The 27,103-nt window shown below is 40.5% G+C and overlaps 1 protein-coding gene across 1 annotated transcript in view; it reads right to left on the minus strand.

Moving 5' to 3' along the window:
- Nucleotides 1–3,306: 3,306 nt before the first annotated feature.
- LOC129780401 (cilia- and flagella-associated protein 298) overlaps nt 3,307–27,103 on the minus strand; it is a 66,153-nt gene continuing 42,356 nt past the window's right edge. The window contains exon 4 of the mRNA XM_055788653.1: nt 3,307–11,187. Within this exon, the coding sequence (XP_055644628.1) occupies nt 11,074–11,187 (114 nt within the window). The 3' untranslated portion in view covers nt 3,307–11,073. The remainder of the gene's footprint in view (nt 11,188–27,103) is intronic.

Below are 27,103 nucleotides of genomic sequence, written 5' to 3' on the forward strand. Positions count from 1 at the left end.
ATGCTTTTTGTGTGTGATTGAATCGAGAGAAGGTGTGGTTTACGATGGCAATTTGGAAGGCAAACTAGAAGGGAATGAACTCTCTGAGCTCGGAACCTTCGGCGACTGAGCAATAATCGATTGCGGGCGCATACAATATTGGATACGGAAATATCCTACTGATGAGGAAGAATAATCTTCAGAAGCTATCATGTTAATTGCGATTGATTGAAAAATCACAAAACCAAATGTATTTGGTCACAGTGTTACATGGATAGAAAACATTCGAATAAACTCTTTCACATGAATGTATTTTTAAATTCCCAGAGGAACTGGCAGATTATTTTCAGTAACGATTAGATATTTCCACATTTTCCTCGATACTGGAAGCCCACCAGTGGTTAATACTAATTCGATAACCACCTGTTAATAGCACTTGATTGAAACATATTTGGTCACAGTGTTACATGGATAGAAAACATCAAATAAACTCTTTCACATGAATGTATTTTTAAATTCCCAGAGGAACTGGCAGATTATTTTCAGTAACGATTAGATATTTCCACATTTTCCTCGATACTGGAAGCCCACCAGTGGTTAATGCTAACTCGATAACCATCTGTTAATAGCACTTGATTGAAACATATTTGGTCACAGTGTTACATGGATAGAAAACATTCAAATAAACTCTTTCACATGAATGTATTTTTAAATTCCCAGAGGAACTGGCAGTTTGTTTTCCAGAAATGATTAGATCTTTCCGGAATTTTCTCGATGCTGAATGGCATCCAAACGAAGAATTCCGCGCGTGTATGTGTGTGTGTGGCGGCTGCTCCGAACTCTTCCCGGGAACCGTTTGTGGCATCACTCTCCTCCTGATGGGTTCTCTTCTGGCCTAAGGTGCACAAACAGGCTCTTGGTGGCACCGTTCATCCGCGCTTTCATGATAAACGAAGAGCTTCACCACAACAGCGACAACATGCTCCAATCGCTGTTCAATTAGAACTGAGTGGATTTCCGAGCGGCGTTCGCTTATATACCGATTGGTGATTTCAATAGCCTGTTTTGAAAGCAATTTTAAGACTATTGAAACAAGTTTTTTGGATCAAAAAGTAACAAGTATAGAACGCGTAGACATTTTATCTTTCGAATGAAGTGTTTATCATACCATTTCGTTCAGTTGTTTAGGAGCTATTAACGCTCAAAATCTCGGTCTCCGACGTAACGCTTTCGTTTTCGAAACTTTGATTTTACACCCCGGTATAGAAATGAAAGACGGAGTCCTACGTCAAAACTTTCATGTTATTCTATGATATTTAAACCATTCTATGGCAATGAATACTGATCAAAAGTGGAAAAGGGAAACAGAAACCGAAAATCATACATGATTACGCGTGCAGATGTAATTTTAGCGGCTTCGATATTAAGCATTTTGAGTAGTTCAATAACAAAATTCAATTCGCTGATGGTTATAGTTCGCCAAACGAGAAGTGATTTGGGTACAAGTCGTAGATGGCTTATTTATACCAAATAAGATGAAAACGGACAGAAAAAAATGTATTAGTTGCTCGTTCTTGATGATACGGGTAGGGTTAGCACACAAATCTGCAGAACAAATGTATGGGAAAATGAGAATTGTTCCAGTTTTTATTGATTTAAACCGTTTAGGGATTAGGGAATTGTAATGTAGATCATATCAAACAAATCTTAGAAAATTTCCAATTCGATTGGTATGCAAATCATCATAATTCGTTCGCTGTGAAAATAGTTAAAAAAAAAAGTCAGTGAATGTTGGCAAAGGGGCGTGTTCAGCCGTACAGCGCAATTTGGTGGAGATGCTCTCATAAAAGCGCTGGACGGCACTGACATCCATCTTCCGGAACCTCGTAGTCAGCTGCGTCCGTGGCCCGCCAATTATTCTTGTACACCAGGGCACTGAGGGAGCTGAAAAAAACCTCGATCGGGCGACACTGGGGCAAGTTGGTCGGGTTCTGTTCCTTGGGTACGTACGGTATCTGTACGCCAACGCCTTCTTGACGTGTTGGGAAGACGCCTTATCCGACCAGAAGACGTGCTTCCCATCAGAATGGTGCTCCTCTAAGAACGGAACCAGAATCTTCTCCAGGCACTCCTCTTGGTACACCTTCTGGTTGATGGCAAGTCCGCTCGGCTTGTTAAACCGGGGCTTTGAAATCTCTTTGTTGGGGATGGCAGTATACAGAATAACTTTCTTCTCAAACTTATGTTCGCATTTGTACTTCACCCAGGGGGGTGTGTACGCCTTGTCGCTGGTATAGTACCGGTCATTGCCGGGAGTATGCGACTTTGATGTTCGTCAGTGTACTCTGGGGACCTAGTCTTCTGCCGACAGACGATGCCCTCCTGATCGAGGGTTCTGTGGATGTAGGAATGGGAGCAGCGAAATTTCCGGCTGGCCTTACGCAAACTCTTATCGTCCTTGCTGTCGAACAGCATTTTCAGAGATTCCTCCTTCTTTTCGTCATGATTTTCGTCGGACGGTCACTGCCGGTCTTCCACTCAACGTTCCGGAAACTGTCGTCGTCCGCCTGGAACCAGGCTTTCTTTCGATACTCTGACACGGGCTCGTTCTTGTGGTATTATATTGCTCAAACGAAACTCCATCACTTATTCACAAACATTGCATCCACTGGCTAATCTACTCGCAACAGCGCTCAACCTATCATTAACCACTCTCATATTTCCGAACTGTGAAACAGTCGTATGTTTTCCCTGTGTTCAAGAAAGGATACAATATGATCATTTCGCATTATCGTGGTATAGTTGTGTTGCGTGCCATGTCCATGCTGTTTAAGTTGATCGTCCTTCACGATCTAGTAAATAGATACGCTCAAACTCTTATGCTTTGCTATATTTCATCTCAGGTGGACGGACCCGTTTAACCTGCCTAGTTATAAAAACCGTTGCATGCCTATAAACCTGGAGTTACTAATAGAGAGACGCAACGTGACGAACGTGGCTTCATTGGAGACCACTCTGCCCTACTTTACTCAGAAATCTAGATATCAATATACTTCGCCGCAATGTTTGTACGCAGTCGTTTCTCAGTATTCCTGCTGCTAGAACTAATTACATTTTTTTCGTTCAGTGTACTTCTTGGTGCGTATTCATTTAAAAAACCTTATTCAGAAACCAGTTTCTAAGGTGTGATGATACCATCAAATGAGTTTGTGAATCTTTCCAATAACAGCAGTTCGTTTCTTTAAAACACCTATCGACAGGTTCATAGTTTCTGAAAGTCGTTTGATTTACAAACGTATCGGCAGAACCTCCTATGGAACAACATACCTGCAGTTAGTCTAAATCCTCAAGGTAAGTATGTAAGAATAATACTACAATATCGTGTTATGTTCGAATTTCTAATAATCGTGAGAATATGAAAAACAACAGCAACTAGCCATCAATACCAATCAACTCCAAAAGAATGAAACAACAATACCTTAAAGCTTTCATATTTTATTAAATAATCATAATATATTTTATCATTTCGTCTATACCTTTTCTTTTGATAATCCTTAAATTATTAGCAATGACAAGGCAATACATATTTTGAAAATATACAATTCTGAGAATCTGTTCAATGATGTGTATTTGCATCTATGCATTTGTTATGCAATAAAAAGTTAGTGGCTCTTAATTATCTTTCAGCGTTAGCGTTGCACTTACAAGTCGTCTCCGTTTTTCTTAGATGATGTAATCATTTTCTCTGAATATGCACAATACCATAATTTCAGTATTTGCACTTTTGTTCTCTCCAAGTGGCATACAGTAATAGTAGTTTTTTTTGTCGTCACTTTTAATAATGTCTCATAACTGCTATTTCGCAATAAAACTAGGTATTTACTTTGCGCCGCAATGCTGATTGTGTGATTCAAATACTTATTCTTTAAAATTATCGCGTTTTCTTATTCTTAATTTTACGCAGTGGATTTTTGATAACTTTATATTCATTTTATCCATACAATTTCAGCAAAGCTATTAATTTTTAATCTTTCATAGTCTGATTTATACGACTTTTCAGAGGGGATTCACCGCAAATGTCATGATAAAAGAAAATATATACTCAAATTAACGATACGGACCGTGGCAAAGACTGTATTGATAGGTATAGTGATAGCACACAGTGTGGCATTGGATCCAATTTTTGTTCAGGCCGGGGGATTTCGGTACTCGTGGATTTTTGAATATGCTAATCAATGTCCTTTGGTAACATATTACAAACTAACTGATAATGAAAAAATAGAACGATAAAAAAAGTGGAGGGGGAGTACCAATACTTTCATTGATATAATGGGGCTATCAAGATTTAAAATCATTTCACACAGTTTCTGCAGTCTGTTTTGGGTTATAAAGTGACTGAATTGAGGTGATACCAATGTTGTGTCGGCTCCATTTCGCCTGTATTGCTGATAGCGCCAACGAGTTTATCGCAGTAAACATTCAAGGGATTGATGACAAGCAGTCTTCAGAACGCGGTGCTGATGCGCAACAAGTCACTCAATTGAACTTTCACTCCATGTATACACATGCGTTCTGGCGAATCAACACGCACCGAAACATAGGTAAAATGTTTTGCTGTCATACACCGTGTTTTAATGCTTTGCTTAGAACGACCGAGGACAAAACGGGCGCTAGAATTTTATTTGTGTGTGTTTCAGTTCTGCGCCGTGTTCAAAGACCGCTCTCGTGCTCAATGAGTTTGGTATGGTTCGTTGCAAGAAAGAAAACGTGTTCGTTATGATCGCGGGTTGACAAAAATTAAACTCGAGTGCATCGCAGCTTATGTTTTTTGAACACTGATGTCAAGCATGCGGGAGCGTAGGTGAAATTAATTTGACTCTTTTTCACGCGAAAAATATACTTTGAACGCGATAGAAGGGAGTGATATCACCGCATCTGATAGGAATGTCCTCGCCCAATCTCCAGAACTTAATCCAAACCGGATTTCCATTTAGGGGTTTTCTAAGGCCGAGTTCAGTACCACAATGTACAATAATGTCAACGTTTCGAATTAAGTGATTCATCGGGAATGGGTTAAGTTACCAGAGGAGCATATTCAAGCAATCTATGATTGCCTTGTAGCGCATTAGTTCTTGCAAAAACAGCATAGTAAGCGCATCAGTTGTCAGAAGACGAGGGAGTAATATTCTCATTCTTTTATTATCAGGCATCGTATATGTATCGAAAAAGGCAGAATTGAACAGGTTCCCTGCAATGATTCAGGGGTAAACAGAAAAATAAAATTATACAAAATTTACGGAAGTATAAAATTAATCTAAGTATATATACGCAGTGAGCGGGAAAACAACTTAAGAAGACTTACAAAGGGGGCAGTATTCATCTGACTTTTATGAAAAACTTGGGAAGGCATTTAGGACAAGATACCGAATAATCGAATTGTTGACCGCAACCGTTGTGGAAACATGCTCGATAGAAATAGAAGATATTTATAACTAGAACCAATTCTATAACGCATTTCCGCATAATTCAGCTGGATTATATTTCGAGGTGGAAAGACTTATCGATATAGTCTTTAACCTGTAGTGAAACAATGTATTGAATCGATATGCAGCGTTTTTGTATATTATTTGACTGACTTGCGCATTCTAGTGCTAATAACCTAGTATTCTAATTGAAACCTAACCTAAACTATCTATTGTATGCGAAACTTAAAGCCTACCAGAGAACTAAACATATTTTGGATCACGTTGATTGTTGTGTTTTCGTTGTATTACAGGGTCCTCGCGGTAAAAGCTGGGTGGCGCTAAATGAACTACAACAAAACTCCGAGCTTCTGTTCACCATGGAGGTGCGACTCAAGCAGCGTCTGTCTGGCATCCGGCGGCTGAGTATGAAATGCTTCTCCCCGAAGCTAAAACTAAGATGGTAAACCCGTCGCGGAGGATAGGGTCCTTGGGCTAATAACCCTTCTTCTTCTTGAATGGCGTTAACGTACCCTGTGGAACTTTTACCGTCTCAACGTATGCATTAACCAGCATCATTTATTAATACTTAGTTGAGATTTCTTAAGCCAAATAACACGCCTTGAATGTATTCCGAGGGGCAAGCTCTAGAATACGCGTGACCACAGTGCAAGTCGAAAGAAATTTTTCTGACGAAAAATCCCCCGGCCAGAACGAGAATCGAACCCGAACACCCGGCATGACAATGTGAGACGCTAACCGCTCGGCCATGGGTGCACTGGGGCTAATAACCCACTGCATCCAAAATCAACAATCTATTACGGAAACCCAAGTTAGAAGAATACGGACTGATTTAACGGACACGATTTGGAACATGGAATGTTTTGACCCTGGCGCAGCAGGGTATGTTGTCCCAACCGGCAAGTGAGGAGAGGCGCCTGAAGCTCGACATCCTGGGGCTGAGTGAAGTCCGTTGGCCGAACTTTGGAGAACATAGGCTACTTTGGGAGCAGGTACTACTGTACTCTGGCTTACGCGGTGACAATGTTCCACACCACCATGGAGTTGGCTTCCTGCTCAGCGTGCGGGGCCACGCGGCACTCTCGAAGCGGGAGCCTATAAGCAGCAGGGTGATCGTAGCTAGATTCAGAACACGTATGCGAAACGCTGCCGAGTCACAGGAAAAGGAGAACTACTACAGCCAGTTAAATGCCATCGTGGACGAGATTCCGAAAGATGACATCAAGACCCTGATGGGCGACTTCGAAGCGAAGAAGGTTCCGATAACATGGACTATGAGCGCGTCATGGGACGCCACGGTCAAGGCGAGATGAGTGAAAACGGCGAACTGCTTTCAGAGTTTTGTGGTAACAACGACATGGTGATTGGGGGCACGTCCTTTCCCCATCGACCAGCAAACAAAATTACGTGGGCCTGAAGTGATCCTTATACTGAGAACCAAATTGACTACGTCTGCATTAGTCGAATGTTTAGACGGAGCCTGCTTGACTTGCGGAATAAAGGTAGTGCCGACATCGCTTTCGACCACCATCTGCTATCGGAGAAATCCGTCTACGCGTAACGCGAATTCAACGAAGGGAGAAAAAGCTCGGTTGTCGATTTAACGATAACAATAACAATAACACACGCCGACTAGAAGATCCTAACGTGAAAAGGTCCATTGAGGATGAATTTGGCACCCGAGCCGGGGATGTTCCGGTTGGTGGCAGCTTCGAGGACCAGTGGACCACCGTCAAAAACGTCTTCATCGCAACCAGCGAGAATAACCTGGATGAACTGCGCACCCGGAGGAAATAATGGATCTCATGGAAGAAGCTAGAGGAAACAATGGATCACATGGAAGAAGATAGAGGATAGAAAGGACGCCAAAGTCGCGATAGTGAACCAGGAGGAGAAAAGATACAGCCCGTCGTTGGTATCGTGCCTTCGACGAGGAAGTAATGTGCTCATGTCTACGGGACAAGCAAGCGTAGGCTGATTTTTTTCTAACGTTTTTGCTTCGAACACTTCGAGCAGCTGCTGCAAGTGCCCGCGAGCAACCAGTCACCAGCACCCCCAGTGTGAGCCGCTTTCATTTATGACTGGATGCGACAACTGGCGAAATCATGCTGCTGTGCCTAGTTCTCAAAGTCCTGTGCAAGGTAATACTCAATCGGGTCAAGGGGAAGATAGATCCGACGCTCTAACGGCAGCAGAGCTGGTAGGCTCTTTGACGACCACATTGCAACGCTGCGCATCATTCTGGAGTAAATCAATGAATTCCAGGAGTCTCTTTACCTGGTGTTCATCGGCTATGAAAAAGCTTTCAATCGCCTCAACTACGATAACCTATGGAGCGCCCTGAGACGCAAGGGAGCAGCAGAGTCTTGCACAACGGGGTCTTGTCTGATCGAATCCGGGTCGCGGCTGGTGTTAGGCAAGGCAGTTTACTTTCACCACTACTATTCCTCATCGTCATCAACAAGATTACTATAGGCACTATCGATCGTGAACCGAACCGTGGGCTTCTTTGGAAGCCTATTAGGATGGAGCACCTCAACGACTTTGCTTTTGCTGATGACATTGCACTATCATCGACGCGGCGCTCTGATATGCAGAGTAAACTTGACGACCTGGCCGCATACTCTTCCGCGGCTGGCCTGAAAATTAACGTCAGTAAGACGAAAGCTTTGGATATCAACACGGTCACGCCTTTCAGATTCACAGTTGCTGGGCAAGCAGAGGGTCGAGAGTTTTCAATATTTCGGTAGCCAGATTGCGTCGGATGGCGGGACCAACATCGATATATGCGCACGGATCAAGAAGATTGCCTTTGCGAGTCTGAGGAAGACATGGAGGTCGAATCAGATCAGTCACTACACCAAAATCCGGATTTTTAATTTCAAGGTAAAATCTGTACTGCTTTACGGATGTGAGAATGGGGACGTTTTAGCAGAGAACGCGCGAAAGCTTCAGGTCTTCGTGAACCGATGTCTGAGTTATATAATCCGGGCCTGGTGGTCAGACAACTGGACAACTGGCCGATTTCAACAGAGATCCAGGAGCGTAAATGGCGGTAGGTCGGCCAAACATTATGGAAAAGTGGCACTGGAATTTGAAGATAATCACTAGACTGGAACCCGCAACGGCATCGCAGCAGAGGCAGACCCAGAGGTTCCTGGCGACGGAGCCTAACAAACGAGATGAGAGGAGTGGACCCAAGTTTGACCTGGACACGGGTTAAGGCGAGAGCTACGGATCGCCCAAGATGGAAGCTTTTAACGAAGGCACTATGCTCCCAGTGTTCGTTCGAAATAGGGAATGCGAAATTATAACTCAAACGAAATAATGGTTTCGAACGGAATGGAGGGCCCTATTATATAAATCGAATCGAGAAGTCGATGCAATCACTATTACTATCACACCGAACAAAATTTCGTATTTTGTAAATCGCGAGAATCTCTTACCGAGATCGAATTTTATATGTTGCAATTAGGCGTTTCAGAAATGTTTTCCAAAGTAAAATATCAGGGACGCAAACCAAAGCAAAATAATTCTCTGAAGATATGCAACAAGCAAACCAAGCAACTCGAAAAATCCTGACAGTTGCACCGATTGCTATCACTCGGTCGATGATGAATATCGATTTGCTCGATATCTATAATAGTAAAATAGAGTTAACGAGTAAAATTCTCATCGACTCGATTTCTATAATAGGGCCCGGAAATCCGTCGGAATACAGAATAGGGCTGATTGATGTAGGAAATATAAGATATCGAAATAAATCCGAAAGTACTTTTTTGCAAGGTTGCCATGGACACCATGGATCTGTGAAGTAATTGTTGGAAAGTGCGCAATACCAAACACAAACAGCCGTTTGATTTGATCGAGAAATTTGGGCACAAGTAACGGTCATTTGACTTCCACGTTACTTCCGTTAGGGAAAAACCCGTAACACCTCCATAATACCATCCTTTTTAACTCTGTTCCAATTATGTTAGTTTAATTACAAAAATGGTCAAAACACAACAAGTTTCTCATGGCATTACTGAGAAGAATAAAAGCAATCTTACCATTCCGTCACAAAAGTGATAATTATTAAAATGTAATCTACAGCTTCAGTAGAATCAAGCCTGTCCGTACAATTTCTGACTATAGAAAAGTACTCTAAGAATTCAAATGTGCGTACTTTAGCGTTTACAAGACATTTAGATCAAAAAACAATCCGCTTCTAATAGATAAATATACTGTTATAAATAAATAATATTTTCACTTAATCGTTATATGGGTGTGCAACAAACGAAATCATTATTCTGCTCCATATACATCTTGCTGTTCTAGTTTTTATTTTCTAAAATCTTGTACTGTAACGAATTTTTCAGAGGATCTAGGTAAGCAACACCTTATCATTATGTTTGTTCGTCGTATTCTGCTTATATATCTTCTATTACAACACAAATATGTTGCAGTTCCTCTATATACTAAACGAATTTTAAAGCTTCCATCCTGAAATGTTCCGCAACCTTATCTCAAACTTTACCTCGAATGAACCACGATTTCCTGTTTCCTGTTACGCTTAACACGAAGAAAATCACATCGAATTACAAAGTGAGAGAAAAAGCATTCTTATTCTTCATAAACCTAACGCGATTGAGCTCGAATAGGCAACGACTGAAATAATGCGGGAAGCAGTACAAAAGTTTGGTGTGTGTTTCATTATTACAAACAATTTATCCTCTTTGTGAAGTTTTTTTTTATATTCTGTCTTAAATGAAGGATGAAACCCAAAAATTACAAAAATTGAAATAACTCAAACTCAATCCTTTTTCTACATCGAAAATTAGAAACTCACTTAAAAGGTACTTCATATCAAAATAATGTATATGTACTGTTTTGAAACATTTTATCTTCAAGTTATTTTGTTGACTTGAAATGTATATCCATTATCAAATCGTCTTCAGTACACTTTGCCTCAAATGACTGCCATTCTCAACCTATAATATACGAGTATATCCTGTAGAGTGTCCGATACCAAATTCATGTGTTTCTCTGTGTAAAGCCGACATAATTTACTAACGCGTTGGAGATGTAATCAAAGCTAGGGAATGAATTCGCGAGAGCATTTACAAAAGACAATTCAATGACACAATGATTGGCACTTACAGATTTCCAATCCAGAAACGCAAGTGTCATGTCTTACTCGAGCTACTTTTTTTGTTGATCGAAGTTTCGCACTTATCGTTCTTGTTCAATTGGTGAGATTTAAAACGCACAAAGCAGATGGTCGTTTATTATATGTTAAATTGCCACGTGGATTGAGTGAATAGTATAATCATGTAACGCTATTCATTATTCAAACCTGATGTAAGTTTGTTTCTTTTTGTAACTTTCGATTTAGACGAGTCATTTCATTTGTATTGCGGCTAGACGCTCCTAGTCTGTTGTCACTTTGTGCATATTAGAATACAATAGTTCAAAGCTTACATTCGGATAATTAAAAATCATATTTCATAGATATTTAAAGTGTAGCCTCCCATTTAAAAATTATCGCGCATGCTGGACTGACAAACATATTCCGTTTGTGTTTAATTTATATATGCTGTATTTGTGTTATCACAAGAAAATCTGTTCCTTACTTAGTAAATTTAAACTTAACATCAGCCAAACCGTGCACTTGACATTTTAAACTGCGGCTATCGGACCAGGAGGAGTTGAGATACTGGTCGTCATCGTCTTGCTCAAGTTTCTGGAATGAAAACATGAAAAGGAAAAAAAAGAAATGTGTATCAGTATCAGAAAAAGATTTTCAAAAAGTTTTTAATATCACTATTAACCGTAATAGTTTGAATATTTGCAGATAGGGAAGCAATAGCAAAAATAATCTGGAAATAATCAAACGCTTTTCGTGTTCACTAAGTAAAATGAAAACACTCCGCACTATTCCGCGCCGCGAATGACAAGAGATCACACAGTCATCCGTTTTATTCTGAGAGTCACATCACTTTAGTGCTCCTATTTTCCATCAAAATCGATAACAGAAGAGAACAAGACCTTAAATCTCATCTTATGATAATTATAGTTAGCCATTCGCCTTCAGGAACACTGTGACTCGAGCCATCACACTGCCCATGATTGCATAGGAGACGTAATCGACAACACCATTAGTGTTGGGAGAATGCATTTTTGTTGTTTTTTGGCCTACAAGAATAACCATGCAAATTTCCGATGAAATGATCTGTCCAGTTGAAGGATATTATCGACAAAAAGACGGCCTAGGTGATTTTGCGGATTATAACATATTTTATCCATTTGGAAAACGCTTGCGTCTATTTATGTGGAAATCAATCGTTTCAATGAACATTTGTCCGCATAGCTAGACGTAATCACCAGGTTGCTTCTGTTTGTAGCGTTAGTATTTACAATTCCGATAATAGTCAAAACGTATCCGTCGGTAGATAAAATCAAAATGGTTTGGAAGAAATTTAGCGAAATGTCTGGAAAAGGTGCTCTTGATTTGTTGCGAGTCTATGATAGTACTTTTTTCCTGAAAAATACTCTGGGATATGATAAGAACAGCAGGTTCGTATTCTTTTCAATTAATCGAATTTGTAAAGGCGACCTTCTCTAGACTGGACTCTGAGTATTAACCGGACACTGGGACGCACTGAAGTTGGTATTATGGGAGGCCCCGACCCCCCTACCGTAGTCGAGCCATTTCCGCCAACCCGTAGCCGTCCTAGTCCTACGTGTGGGTGTGGCGAGAGGGTCTCCCAAATCGACACCTCCGGCAAGTATGATACCGTTTTGCCCTCGACGATTCTTGATCCGCCCTTCGGTTTCAGCCAACCTCCGCCAACGTTATTTGATCGACATTCGCTAGGCAGCCGGACTCTGAGTATCAACCGGACACTGGGATGCACTGAAGTTGGTATTATGGGAGGCCCTGACCCCCCTACCGTAGTCGAGCCATTTCCGCCAACCCGCAGCCGTCCTAGTCCTACGTGTGGGTGCGGTGACGGGGTCTCCCAAATCGACACCGCCGGCAAGTATGACTCCGTTTTGCCCTCAACGATTCCTGATCCGCCCATCGATTTCAGACTATCTCCACCTGATCGATCATCGCTTACTCGCCGGACTGAGCGGCGCACTGATATTCCAATACAGGAAACCAATTCGCAACCTTACGATCTTCTCGTCTACTATCAGAACGTGGATGGACTAAATACGTGTGCCAACGATTACCTATTGGCAACATCGGATGGCGCGTATGACATTATTGCGTTCACCGAAACCAAGCTAGATGATAGAACCCCTCAACTCAGATTCTCGGCCAGCACTACGAAGTTTTTCGATGTGATCGTTCTCTGTACAACAGCCGTAAAGCATCTGGGGGCGGCGTTTTATTGGCAGTTCGAAAAGATCTGAAGGCGCGGATTATCGAGGATATCACTTGGTGCACTGTAGAACAAGTCTGGGTGGAAATTGAACTCGTTGGTCAAAACCTCTTCTTCTGTGTGGTGTACTTTCCTCCCGATCGTATCAATGACTTTTCTTTGATTGGAGATCACATCAAATCCGTCGAAACTATATGTGGTTTTGCTGCTGCAGTCGATGAAATAATAATTATTGGCGACTTCAATCTCCCAGGTCTCAGATGGCGTTCTTCAACACACGGTTTTCTATTTGCTGATCCAGCGCACTCACAGATTACCCGAATTGCCTCGGATCTTCTGGACAGCTACAGTACTGCCACTCTTCGACAGATAAATAGTGTACCAAATGAAAACATTCGCATTCTGGACTTGTGCTTTGTCAGTTCTACAAACCAAGCTCCTAGTTTGGTACTAGCTCCGACCCCTTTAGTCAAGGTTGTACGGCATCATCCTCCACTGCTGATATCGTACGAAAGGAGTAAAATATCTTTAAGAGACGACCCTGTATCTGTGAGCTACAATTTTTACAAAGCCGACTTTTCTAGCATCTCTGATGTCTTGAATGAAATCAACTGGGACGAAATTTTAGATAATGACGACGCTAACAGTGCAGTGCAGACGTTTTCTAATGTTTTGGCCTATGTCATTGATCGACACGTTCCCAAAAAGGTTCATACCATTGCTAAAGGACAACCCTGGCAAACATTGGAGCTTCGCAACCTTAAATCGCGAAAAAGAGCTGCCCTGAGGAGATTTTCAATACAAAGAACTTCAATGTCAAAGATCTTTTATCGGCGTATAAACAGCGTTTACCACAAGCTCAGTCAAAGTTGTTTTAGACGATATCAACGTAATCTACAAAACAATTTTAGAAGAAATCCTAAATCGTTCTGGAAATTCGTCAACAAACAACGCAAGGAAGATGGATTGCCTTCTACAATGTCATACGAGGGTACGGCAAGTTCAGATACAGAAGAGATATGTCGTTTATTCTCGAAAAAGTTCTCCACTGTGTTCTCTGATCGCTCACTATCTACAACGGAAGTTGCTTCCGCTGTCAGGAATGTTCCGTCAATGGGCTACTCTTTCAGCAGCTTCGATGTTGCGGAATCCCATATTCTCACCGCCGCCGCTAAACTAAAATCTTCTGTTAGTCCAGGCCCAGATGGTATTCCATCCATGCTATTGAAAAGATGCATAAATAGTTTAGCGACGCCATTGTTGTATCTCTTCCGGCTTTCCTTGAGTTCGGGAACTTTTCCTGAGCTTTGGAAAACAATCGAAATGTTTCCGGTACACAAGAAAGGTGATAAGCGAAACGTCGATAACTATCGCGGTATTTCATCGCTTTGTGCTGCTTCTAAACTCTTTGAATTAGTAGTGATGGAACCCGTCTTCTCGTTTTGCAAACAGTACATAACTGATGACCAGCATGGATTCATGCCGAAACGCTCAACATCGACGAACCTGTTAGTATTTTCAAATTATATATTGGATAGTTTGTCACGGAATAGCCAAACTGATGCCATCTATACGGACTTGACTGCTGCATTCGACAAGATTCATCACGACATCGCAATCGCAAAACTGGAAAAGCTCGGATTCACAGGAAGGATGTTAGATTGGTTCAAATCCTATCTCAAAGAACGAAAACTTCGCGTTACCATCGGTGATAGCAGCTCCAACATTTTTTCTGCAGCTTCCGGTATTCCTCAAGGAAGCCACCTCGGACCCCTGATCTTTCTAATCTACTTCAACGACATTTGCTTGGTATTAGAAGGACCTCGCGTTTCGTTTGCGGATGATTTAAAAATCTATTGCCGTATTAGTTCTGTAGCCGACTGCTGGTTTCTTCAACGACAACTGGATATTGTAGCCGAATGGTGCGCCACGAACTGTATGGTTATAAATCCATTAAAATGTTCCACGATATCCTTCTCTAGGAAAAAAGAACCGATCACGTTCGAATACGTTCTCTCTGGTGTTCCCATTCCACGAGTTATGAAGATCAAAGATCTTGGAGTGATACTGGATTCGAGACTGTCGTACAAAGAACATGTATCGTATGTTGTAGATAAAGCATCTAGAAACTTGGGATTCATTTTGCGGGTTTCAAAAACTTTCACGGACGTACATTGTCTCAAACCCCTGTATTGCGCTCTAGTTCGGCCTGTTCTGGAATACTGCAGTATCGTTTGGAATCCGCACTATCAAACTGGCATTACGAGAATCGAGTCCGTTCAGAGAAGATTCATTCGGTACGCACTTCGCCTGCTTCCGTGGCGTAATCCTCATCAGCTCCCTAGTTACGAAACCCGATGCTTGTTGATCCATCTGGATTCACTGCACTGCAGAAGAAAGCTAGCTAAGTCTTTGTTTGTAGCGGATACACTCACTGGTCGCGTCGATTCTCCAGAAATTTTAAGCCACCTAAATCTCAACGTACCACCTCGACGGTTGCGGAGAGTTCCTTTTCTGCGGACCATACTTCGGCGAACGAATTATGGCATGTACACAGCAATAGCAAGCCTTCAGCGTGCATTCAACACAGTTTCTACGGCGTTTGATTTTGACATTTCGCGTGTTACATTGAAACAACGGTTTTTAGAATTAATTAGAGTTAGATAATTGTATCATTTGGACCACTGTAGTCTGTTGATGCCAGAACAAATAAACAAATAAACGAAAGGCAATTTGCGATGTTGGTAATTTTAGCAACATGATTTACCGATATCAAGATCAATCGCACAAAGATGGTGGAGTGACTTACTCCAACGGTATGAGTAAATGCTGAGTATGTGGAATAATTCAATATTGTATCCGAGGAGTTATAATGCTAATAACCAATATTATTGTAATTTTAATACTGATCTGATTGTTTCATTATCTATTTGAAGATTCAAATGCAAATTTAGGTAATTGTAACATTAAAAAACACAATTGCTTCTCTTTGTTCATCGTGTACACAAAATAAATTATATGAGCAGCGTTTCAATGGGTTCTTATATTCATTTATTAGGAAACACTAAGTAATAAGACACTATCGTGACAGACATGTTTGGACTCTACAAAGAATGTGATTCAAATGTAGATTTAGCTTATAGCACATAATACTGACAATTGTTGACATTTGAACGATGTATGAAGGCTGTATGGAACTACGTCTATTATGCGGACGAACAATGATTTTTCGGAAACGTTTTTTTAAAATTGCTCAAATGTTTTCGAACAAAAAATGTTTGTTTGCATGTTGAGCGAACGTATTACATTGTGTAGAATGCAAAACAGCGAAAAAGTCGATTTTGTTCATTTTGTCGTTTACGTCTCCTATACAAACATGGGCAGCACTCGTCAATAGCGAAGCAGAACAGAGTGAACTGGTTCGCCAAGTACCAGATAACCAGATGTGGGATCAATTTCATACAAAAAAAGGAAACAAAAACTTCGAAACCGAACATTTATCAATAAGAAAAGAAATTCAATTTCGTTTGTTCTACTACTTCAATTTGTCACACAATAACATTACTTTTTTATTTATAATATATTATATTATAATAGGAATACCAGTAAGTTTCTTGTTTTTTTTTTAATTAATGCTTTATTCTGCAAAAACGGTTACAAATTTAATATTCAAAGTATTGCCCATCGCTAGTCACAACTTTTTCCCATCTTTCTGGCCCATCGGCCGGTTTGTCGGCTAACCACGAATCGATCCAATTTTTGACTTCATCAAAATTAGAGAAGTGCTGGTCAACCAGGCCATGCTGCATCAATCGAAAAAGGTAGTAATCGGACGGATCGGACGGAACGGACGGAGAATACGGCGGGTGGGATAGGACCTCCCATTTCAGCGTTTCCAAGTATGTTTTGATCGGTATCACGACATGCAGCCGAGCATTGCCGTGCTGCAAAATAACTTTATCGTGTCTTTGCTCGTATTGTGGCCGTTTTCCTTCAGTGCACAGCTCAAACGCATCAATTGTCGTCGGTAGAGACATACACACCCAGCTGGTCTCACCAAATAGACTGCATAACCTTCTGGCCGTGAATATCCCGCGCGGCCTTCGATGTTGATGCTTGGCCGGGGTATCCATACGTTGCCCGACGTTTAGGATTGTCATAATGGATCCACTGTTCATCGCCAGTAACGATTCGATGCAAAAAAAACCTTTCTTTCATGCCATTGGAGCAGTTGATCGCACGTTACAAAATGGCGTTCGACGTCTCGTGGCTTTAATTCATACGGCACCCAATATCATATCTTTCGTATCATTCCCATTGCTTTTAAACGATCGGATATGATTTGCTGGACTACTCCAAGTGTATCTACAAGTTCTCGTTGCGTTTGTGACGGATCTTGATCGAGTAAAGCCTCCAATTCTTCATCTTCAAACTTTTTTGGTGGTCCAGAACGTTCTTCATCTTCCAGGTAAAAATTACCACTTTTAAACCGTGCAAACCAAGTCTGACACGTTCGCTCAGTTGGAGCATAGTCACCATAAACTTCCACCAAAATGCGATGACTTTCCGCAGCTTTTTTCTTCATATTGAAGTAATGAAGTAACACTCCCCGCAAAAACACTCTCGTTAGAACGAAATTCCACATATTCGAAATGGCAAAACACTATGTTGTTTACGCTTCAAAGACGCGCAATGACAGTAGCTTTCCAACGAATGTCTTGAAATTTGATTCACTGGAATAATAATCAAGTTACGCCATCTGTTGTAAAACCGAAGAAACTTACCGGTACACCTAACATTTAAAAACAATATGAAGATAGCTCAAATTAAAATTAAAAAAAATTAAAACATTATGAAGATAACTCAAATAGGACGATCCCTTCTCGAGTGATGCGCGTACATCGATCAGGGCAATTCATCTTTATTTATAGACAACATTTTCTTACACATTTGTAACTAAAAGTCGTCGATTTCCGACATTTCAAGCCGTACATAAATTACATGGGTAGAGACGAACACAACAATGTAAAGACAGATCAAATCGGACGATTCGTTCTCAAATGATATGCGGACAAAAATAGAACAATAATAATATATATCATCTTCAATCCAATGCTATTCCGTCAATATTTTCGGAAAAATATGGGGAAGTTAGATCTGATAAAATGTTCTTTACTGACGGTTCATTCATAAACGGGTCCACTGGCTTCGGCATCTTCAGTGAAAATTCCAGTGCCTCTTTCAAACTCAAAGATCCTTGTTCCGTGTATGTCGCAGAAATGGGTGCGATATACTATGCTCTAGGGATCATTGAAACACTGCCCATCGACCATTATTTAATTTTTTCAGATAGTCTCAGCTCAATAGAGGCAATCCGCTCAATGAAAGTTGATAAACGCTCATCTTATTTCCTAACAAGAATAAAACATCTATTGAGTGTTTTGGTCGAAAAATTATTCAAGATTACCTTAGCATGGGTTCCCTCTCATTGCTCGATTCCGGGGAATGAGAAAGCGGACTCGCTAGCTAAGGTAGGCGCTTCAGAAGGCACACTTTTTGAAATGCAAATTGCTCATAATGAATTTTTTCAGATTCCTCGTCAGCACACACTCGTTAGTTGGCAGCGCATGTGGAGTGAAGATGAGTTCGGTCGATGGTTACACACGGTTATCCCTAAGGTCTCGACGAGTGCTTGGTTTAAGGGGTTGAATGTAGGTCGTGATTTCATTCGCGTGATATCTCGGCTTATGTCCAATCACTACAATCTAAATGCGCATCTCTATCGCATTGGGCTCGCAGCAAACAATCTTTGTGATTGTTGCGATGGCTATCCAACATCAAGTATATTGTCTGGTCGTGTATCCGGTTCCATGCTGCTCGCTCTCAGTTCTCTAGAGCACTGAGAGCATAAGGCAGACAATCGGATATCCCCGTCCGGGATATCTTAGGTAGCCGTGATTCTGATCTTCTGCTTCATCTATACCTGTTCCTCAGAAACGCCGATGTCAACGTTTAATGATGTTTCTTTCGTTGTGTCCCAGTTTCATATCCCTCCTATCCGATCTATAAATTTTTACTTTGTCGCGGCAATACATACACACACTCTTTACAGATACACGGGCCAAAGGTTGTGCAGTCCACTGATCATTCAACAAGAGCCAAAGGTTGTACCGCTAACGCCATATGAGCCTTGATAAAAATATATATTTTGGAAAATATATATATATATATATATATATATATATATATATATATATATATATATATATATATATATATATATATTATATATTGAAAACTTCAACAAAATGACTGTTTCTCAATAACTTTACGGGAAGTTTGCTCTTGCTGCTCTAAATTGGGAGTTGTTAACACAGAAATGGCTCCAAAATGAATAGTTTTTTTTATTTTTTCGCGCTCAAAAATGTCTGGCATGTTGCTAGACATCAGAACAAATTAAACATAAGGCTAGAAGTGATAATTTATTGTTAAAGAAGAGAAAAAATAAAATCGTTGGTGGCAATATAGATGCCGGTACCCGTTAGAGGGTTAATTAATGATTTAATCAATATACTCAAATGATTACGAAACCAATACTAGCCCTACGTCAACCTTGCAGTTATATCTTAGGTATAACCCAATGCGGTACATATCGAGGTGGAGTAATACGCGAAGTATATCTGTATTGGCGAACAAAATCTCGTGTCGTAATTATTTGCATTCAGTATGGAACGCGTATAGAAGAAACGACACAATTTTTTTTTATCCAAAATATATATTTTTATTAAGGCTCATATGGCGTCAACCTGACGGGGCCGGGAGTTCAATATTTCGACAATGTTTGCCTTATAACTATGTTAGTAATATGTAACCGACGCGGTTGGCTCGAGGTTAGTATTACAAGTGTTTTCGTAATTGTGATGTTGCTGTCTTCAATGATCTGTACCTGTGCCCGACACGGGATACTTCCTATTGGGATGCAGCTGACCATTAATCAGCAACGCCCCCCTAGTCTGTACCCCATATCTAGCACACACAATGTTGAAAATACTAACGGTTACATGATAATTTGAGCCAAAATTCTCATGAAATCATTCAACTGTTTGTTTTTTAACAGATGACAACTGTATCGTAGCTTATTTCGATGATTTATGTGGTAAAAAGTTCCAGAGAGCAGTCGTATGCTTAGTTCTCGAAAGCAGTAACATTTTCGGTGAAATTTTGAATCATTGGCATTTATTCTCTCACATCATACACACCAACATTGAGCGCTTTCGAAACATCAACTTCATAACGTTAAAATAATGAAACTTCGTTTGTTTCTATGAACGTGGGGGAGTGAAAATGGCACATGGAAATATCACTTTTATCCGTCTTTTTCGACGTGATTTCACAAATATTCACTGCACACTATCACATTAGCCTCGTATTCAGCGGGAGCTTTGAAAAAATGTACGTTTCCAATTGATAAATTACTTCCTGAAAATAGCATTTTCACATGGATACGGTGGGCTATCAAAGATAAACACAACGACTGACGTCACTATTTGAGAAATAGTTATGGCAGCGCATGTTATGTCGCTCGAAACTCTACCATCTTCATTACCCTTTTTTCCAGTACATTGGGTATAACCCACCAACACTTTCATTCGATATAAGAACCTTTCAAAGTGAACTGAATTGCTCAACATTCCGATGCCGAATGAAAGTTTACCTCAGCGAGATCCACTGTTTATACTCTAGGCAAGTATTTCCCTTCATTCTTCTACTTTTCCTTTGTTCAGGGAGACTTTAAATCCTACGATTTCCCCTCCGTTGGTCGTCGATAAGTTGCTCGTTATTGACAGCTCTGTTCGGGAAAGCACACAAATGGACAGAACAAATGTATGGGAAAATGGAAACGCTTAAAGTTTTCATGAATTTTAACCATTTACAAACCAGGGTATTCGAATGTATAGCATATTAAACAAATCTTACGGAATTTCCGATTAGTTTAGTATGTAAATCGCCAAAATCCGCTCGCGGCAAAAATAGTTATTGACGTTAACTTTATTTCATAAAAACGTTACCTACTTTCTGATATGACACCCTTAATGAAAGACGTAGTTCTACGTCAAAAGATAGGCTGGACCATTTAGAAAACAAAAACGGTGGAGTTCGATGAAATGTACTTTGCAAGAAATCACGAAGGTTTTTATTCGGCGAGACGGTAACAACGGCATATGCAGAATGAATACACCGAGTGGCTGTAGCTACCGTCAAGTGATTTGCGGAATCGGGTATTTCATAAGGCATCCGGCAGCTGCAAAGAAGCACGGACTCATAAAACATTTGGATATTGATAAGCAAAAAACTGCGAACAATCCTTAAACGTTGTATTGCAATTGAAAGACTTAAGTAGCAGTATAATAAAAGTTCGAACTAAATAAAAACCAACCGCACATAGCAGCCTAATGTTAAAAGTAAACAACAGCTGATATCCATTTGGCTGAAATGATATTCAATTCTGATGTCTTTAATCATCAAGACGAAAATGAAACTGGGTGGAAAAGTAAACTTCAAATCATATTGAAGAACAAAAGTTCATTTGCTCATATTCACTTGTTGTTTGGATCTGTCATTTTGATTTTCGTTTGGAATTTATAGGTTTCCGATGCAATATAGCCCAAAAATCTATGCATTTGAACTTATCGAAGACGATTTTTTCAACACTGGTCCTGGTACCAATTTATTGAGGTTCTCCTTAGTTTTATTTAACCTTTGACATGTCAGCGATTATAATTTGATAACTGGGTTGCCCAGGTAGCAAGCATGTACTGTACAAGATTGCAGATTTTTGTTGGATTACTGAAATACAAACTTTAAATTCTGAATACTAACCCTTGAATAGAAGCAGAATTTGAGAGCAATCCTCCGTCGATACTTTCCCTCGACATCTCATCGGCCATTTTCACTTTCAGCTGATGACCGAAAGAGTTCAAATCGGACGTGGAATTCGGTGTGAGAGGCTTCGACGAACCATTTGTATTAGTTGTTGTTGTTGTATTGGTATTTGTATTGTTCATATTAGTGATCGAATTTGCCGTCCCATTCGGGAGTTGCTGAATCGGAGTAGTTGTAGTTGTAATCGCTGGATTGCTGCCATCAATATTATTCTCCTTGATGTGGTTCACCGTAATTTCCGCTTCACTCTCATTGATGTGGTTATCATTCCCTTCGTCGGTTTCATTCAATTCATCTTCACCGTCGTCTTCTTCGTTGTTTTTATCGAGTAGTGCAGCCTCCTCATCTTCGTTATAGATTACAAAGTAAGCGAAAGCCAGATAAATTACCGAAATGATAAAGGATGGAATGGGAATTGCCATGGCAAACACAAGATTCAATGTGTTTTGCCACATGTCAAGATCGCTAATTACCAGACCAGGATCAACGCGCGAGTAGTAACAGGTGAAATTAGTTCCAATTTTCCAATACTTCTTAGTCCAGATTGTACAGTTAAGCATTGGTGGATATCCACAGCCCTTAACATTCGGGAATAGTCGAGCACCGGTGAAAAACCACTCCGAATCATTGCCCATGGATTCGGACATTTCTTCCGAATATTCCATTAGAGTATCGTCCTCCCCAATAATAGGACTGATGATGCCATTTTTGTTGCTACCGAATCCATCGATCCCTTCTTCTACCAGAAGCATTTCATTGTAAGGATAATCAGCACTGATAGCTCGCTCGAATCGGTTCACTCCGTTGTCGAAACTGCTGGCAACATATAGACTAGATGGAGGGTCGACATCCGTGGTGTAAATTGATTTATCAGTTTCACTATTTTGATATATGCTACTCAATTTATTCTTTAGACTATTTTTGCTACTATCATTACTAACACTACTATCACCAATGGTTTTTGTAGCTGGTGTGATTGCTACTTTAGAAGCAGACGACGTCGATTCTTCAACGGCACTGAGCTCTGCTGCTGCCTCTTCTGCTAGCTGTGCGCTAGTTTTGTAATTAACTCGAATCTGTTGACATTCGTAGATGTCTTTTGTGCAGCCCTCACGACAAGATGTCCAGCTGCAGTTCTTTGCTCCGTACAGATGCACATTATCAACGGTAACACACAACGCAGGTGACTCATCGAATTGCATGAAAATGGTAGTAAAAGCGGGCTCGATTACGAACGGTACCAAAAACAAAAATGCAAAAAGGCTAAAGGTGCCGAGTAAGATAAAAAAGGCAGTCGTGTAAAATAAGGCTTTTTCACGGAATGTACGCGGAACAATTTCCTCATCCATAGCCCCTCACAGGTTAGCTGTTAGTGTCAACTAATCCAGTTGGCTCGCAAAGCTTTGCGTGTAGACAGTCTGCGTCTGCGAGGGATTCAGCGAAGCAATAGATTATTTATGCAGCGATAGTTTCCGGATTGATTACAGTAAATGTGCACTTGATTCTTTGTCGTTGACGCCGATCTACAAAGATTCAATCCAGTAATCGTCCGCCGCTCCGTAATGTAGAATCACTTGCCTTGATATGAGAAATAATTATGAGGTTTTAAGTTCCGAAAATCTCTCGAAGTGAATAGTTTTTGTTTGGATTCGACGAGAACGTATCAAAATATCAATTTGATTGCCCAATAACGTTGGGGCGCCATCGGCACCCCACACTCAGAAATACATCCATTGGCCAACAGACGTCATGAAATCGCGTATTTCCAAGCGGCCGAGAATGCCGTGGATGGTTGCTGCTTCTGAGTCGGTCTACGTGAAGAATCCGTTCACTGCTAGCACAGGTCAAAATTAGCTAACCACGCAAAACGTTGATGAGGGATTTATTTCCAAAAACGCTGCCCTATGACTCAGATTTCGTATATGTTGGAAAACTGGAAACTTAATAACATTCAGCTAGAAGAACATCATTGGCTTTCCATGTCAGACTTTTCTCTTTATTGTATTTCTCGTACTCGAACAAACTTGCTTGTTAAGAACCACACCAGGCTTGTTGGCACCACATTTATGTACAGTATTTTACATTCACATGGTTTTTCCGTCACTCTCTTGGACTCTCTTCTCCAGCAACGAGCGATGTGCTCGAAAGTGTTTGCCTCTTTACATAACTATTGCATGTTTTTCACTGATTTTAAATTGTTCTTTTCACACGAACAACCCTTTATCCTTACGGTGGATTATTTATAATTATTGATTAGGAAAAAAATTGAAACACGGACAACTTTAGAAACTTCTTCTTACACTAGGATTTGATGCAACCCATATTTTTTCTGCACAACACACTATCGCTCGAGTTTCATTTTCCAACCATATATCTTGATTTGGTTATTTATTGCTTTCCCCGTCGTCGATCAGATGACCGAATTTGTAGTGGGCCTGAGTATAACGCACCAATTCATACAGTATTTCATTTATCAACCCCCTCCGTAAGGACTGTCGCGACGATAGTTTTCCTGTTTGGGAGAGCGCTTTTCACTGACACGACTGTGATGGCCTGTTTTTCCTTCTTTCGTTTATGTGTTCACATCACAGCACCACTAAGACGCACAACACAGTCATAATATAGAGAAAATCGAAATTATAATGCGCCTCCATGTATTTTACACTTTCCCGGGATGATTATTCGACTTGTGCATTGGTTTATATTTTCTCGCTATTCATCTCATCGATTATAATTTGGAGGCAATGCCGCACCACTTTTCGTAACACTGTATATGAATTTTTGAACGTCAAAATGGCGCTCTCGTTTAAACTTTTTGACTACTCTCGAAGCTACGTACAAAGTGTGATCTGTTTGGCCAATGCTTGCCCGTTTTCGTCTTCTATATATCTATGTATTCTGTTCAAACAATTCTAGACTGGCTGGCTACTGCCGTACAATCTAATTGGAGTGTTTCACCGCACAGTGGAAAAATCGAACATAGAAATTAGATATCCTGAATGATACTGCCGGAATGTGCAACGTGATAATCTACGCCGTAACACCCTGGTATGTTATCACTTTTCATTTTTCTATGTGCAATGAAATATAGTAGTAAACTAAAGCATCTATACATATATTACGGATATTATCACAATAAAATGTTCTCGCGAACTGATCATCAGGATGTTCCTCTGACCATAACGAAAGAATTCTGCTGTGAAAATTTTCCTGGCTCTCCCGACATGTCCAAGTCAATACTCCTTTGTGTAGCGAGAACCTAGAGAGATACTCTCCGGCGCCCGAGCTGTCATGAATAATACACGCGATTTCTGCTGGATTCGAGCAGTTCACCGTTTAAAAATAAACAGGATACAAGAAACAGGACGATGCCGCTATACAAACCGTACGCTAGTTACAGGAAAAACGAAATGAATCAGTGGATGATGAGATTATATATTTATATTTCCTCAACTTTACTGTCACGCATCGTGGAATCATCGTGTTTTCATTGTTTACTATAATAGTTTTTTATGTTATTTAAGAAGTTCGATGTTAACGAATAGTTACTCAATAGAATGCATTGCATTGCATTGCAGAACATAGTTTACATGCGATGATGCCGAATATGAGGGATGTGAACCATTATGTAGATCTCGGACTTTATAAAAATGACCGACGCAAGTGAATATAATTGAGGGGCTTAGAATGCAAGGGGTGTAAGTGACTTGATCGATTTCTCTTCATCAACTTTTTCTTTAGTTAATAACTCAATTGCAAAAACTTTCCAATTGAAGTTTGCTATAGAATCTGATAGGTGAGGTTCTGACCTATCTTCCACATTGTCAAATACAGCTGGGAATGTATTTGAAGCTAAGCTTTGACCAAAAGAGAGAGTCGATTTAGAGTAATAGATCAAATCACTTACACCCCTTTCATAATAAGCCCCTCAATTGTGATTAGTTAATAAATACATTTGGTGACTCAACTATGTCAAAAACACGGTTGTATGAATGGTATAAGGCATTCAAAGACGTTTCCTATTTCCTATTTCCGAAACTGCGTGAGCTGAAGGCAAAGTTGATCTACGATCTATTTTCCACTCTTCCCTTTTAAAATAATTCATGCTTTAGAAGCACCATGTCTTTGAAGCTTCATAGATAGAGTAGCCATGAAGCATGTACTATTTCGTAAGGAAATAGTCGAAATTTAAACAAGTGTTCATATTAGCACCTCTGTTCATTTTACCTGAAAATTCCTCCAGAAAACAACTGCAACAGAAATAACCGCTCTGAAAAAGAGTAATGTCACAAGAAGGCTAGAGACATTGTGGCGCAGAACATTTTTCTTATAAATTGATAATAAATTGATTTCTCTTATAAATTTATTCTTCGAAATTAATTCTGAGGCCAATGTAATGAAGTCGAAGTCCCCATTTAACGAGGAATAGGAATCGTGGCGGATCAAGCCGCCAGGTTGACTCGATCCGAGTCGACCTAACTCGCCGTCGGAAGCAGCGGTCTCTCGCACGCAAACATGTGTTCCTCTGATTTCCCGGTTAATTTTAAATATATGATACTATCCTTCAGTAAGGTCCGACCGAGTTTTATTGAGCATCGGACGGCATACGTTTGCCCGGTTGATTTTTGTTTTGAAATATATCATTCATCGCAATTCAAAACTATTGCACAACGATCTGAAAAAAAATCCATAATTATAGGTATTTTGGTTTGGACGCGCAAAATCATAGCTCGTGTACTCGCGCACAGTATCACAGACCGTCTTATATCCATGATATTTTTCCGCGTCAGGATATTTCTAGCCTACTTGTGACCTTATGCTTTATCTGAGTGGTTGTTTCTGTTGCAGTTGTTTTCGGGTGCGATTTTTCCGGGAACCTTGAACACCACGTGTAACGTTGCCGCCTTGGCGCATACAAACAAAAACAAAACCATCAAGTATGCCGTGGACACTTACATACTTTGTTGGCCAACAGACCGTTCACCGGCCTAGGACCTAGCGAATTAGAGATGTCCAGCTTCGTCTGTCTTGGGCAGCCGTTCTCCAGTCACCTCGTACACCAGCAGATCGTGCATCCTCTTCCACCGAGTGCGAGGCCTACCACGAAATCGTCGGCCTCTTACTGGTTCTCTGCTGAAAATAGTTTTGGTGGCTCTCTCGTCAGGCATTCTAGCTACATGTCTAGCCCACAGCAGCCTGCCACGCCGTATTACCTTCACTATATCAGCATGTTTGTTTACTTGGTACAATCGTGAATCATGCGCCTGCGCCACACTCCATCTTCCAATTCACCGCTAAGTATCGATAGCAGAACTTTAACCTCAA

This window comes from Toxorhynchites rutilus, chromosome 3, assembly GCF_029784135.1.
Source record: "Toxorhynchites rutilus septentrionalis strain SRP chromosome 3, ASM2978413v1, whole genome shotgun sequence".
Lineage (NCBI taxonomy): Eukaryota > Metazoa > Arthropoda > Insecta > Diptera > Culicidae > Toxorhynchites > Toxorhynchites rutilus.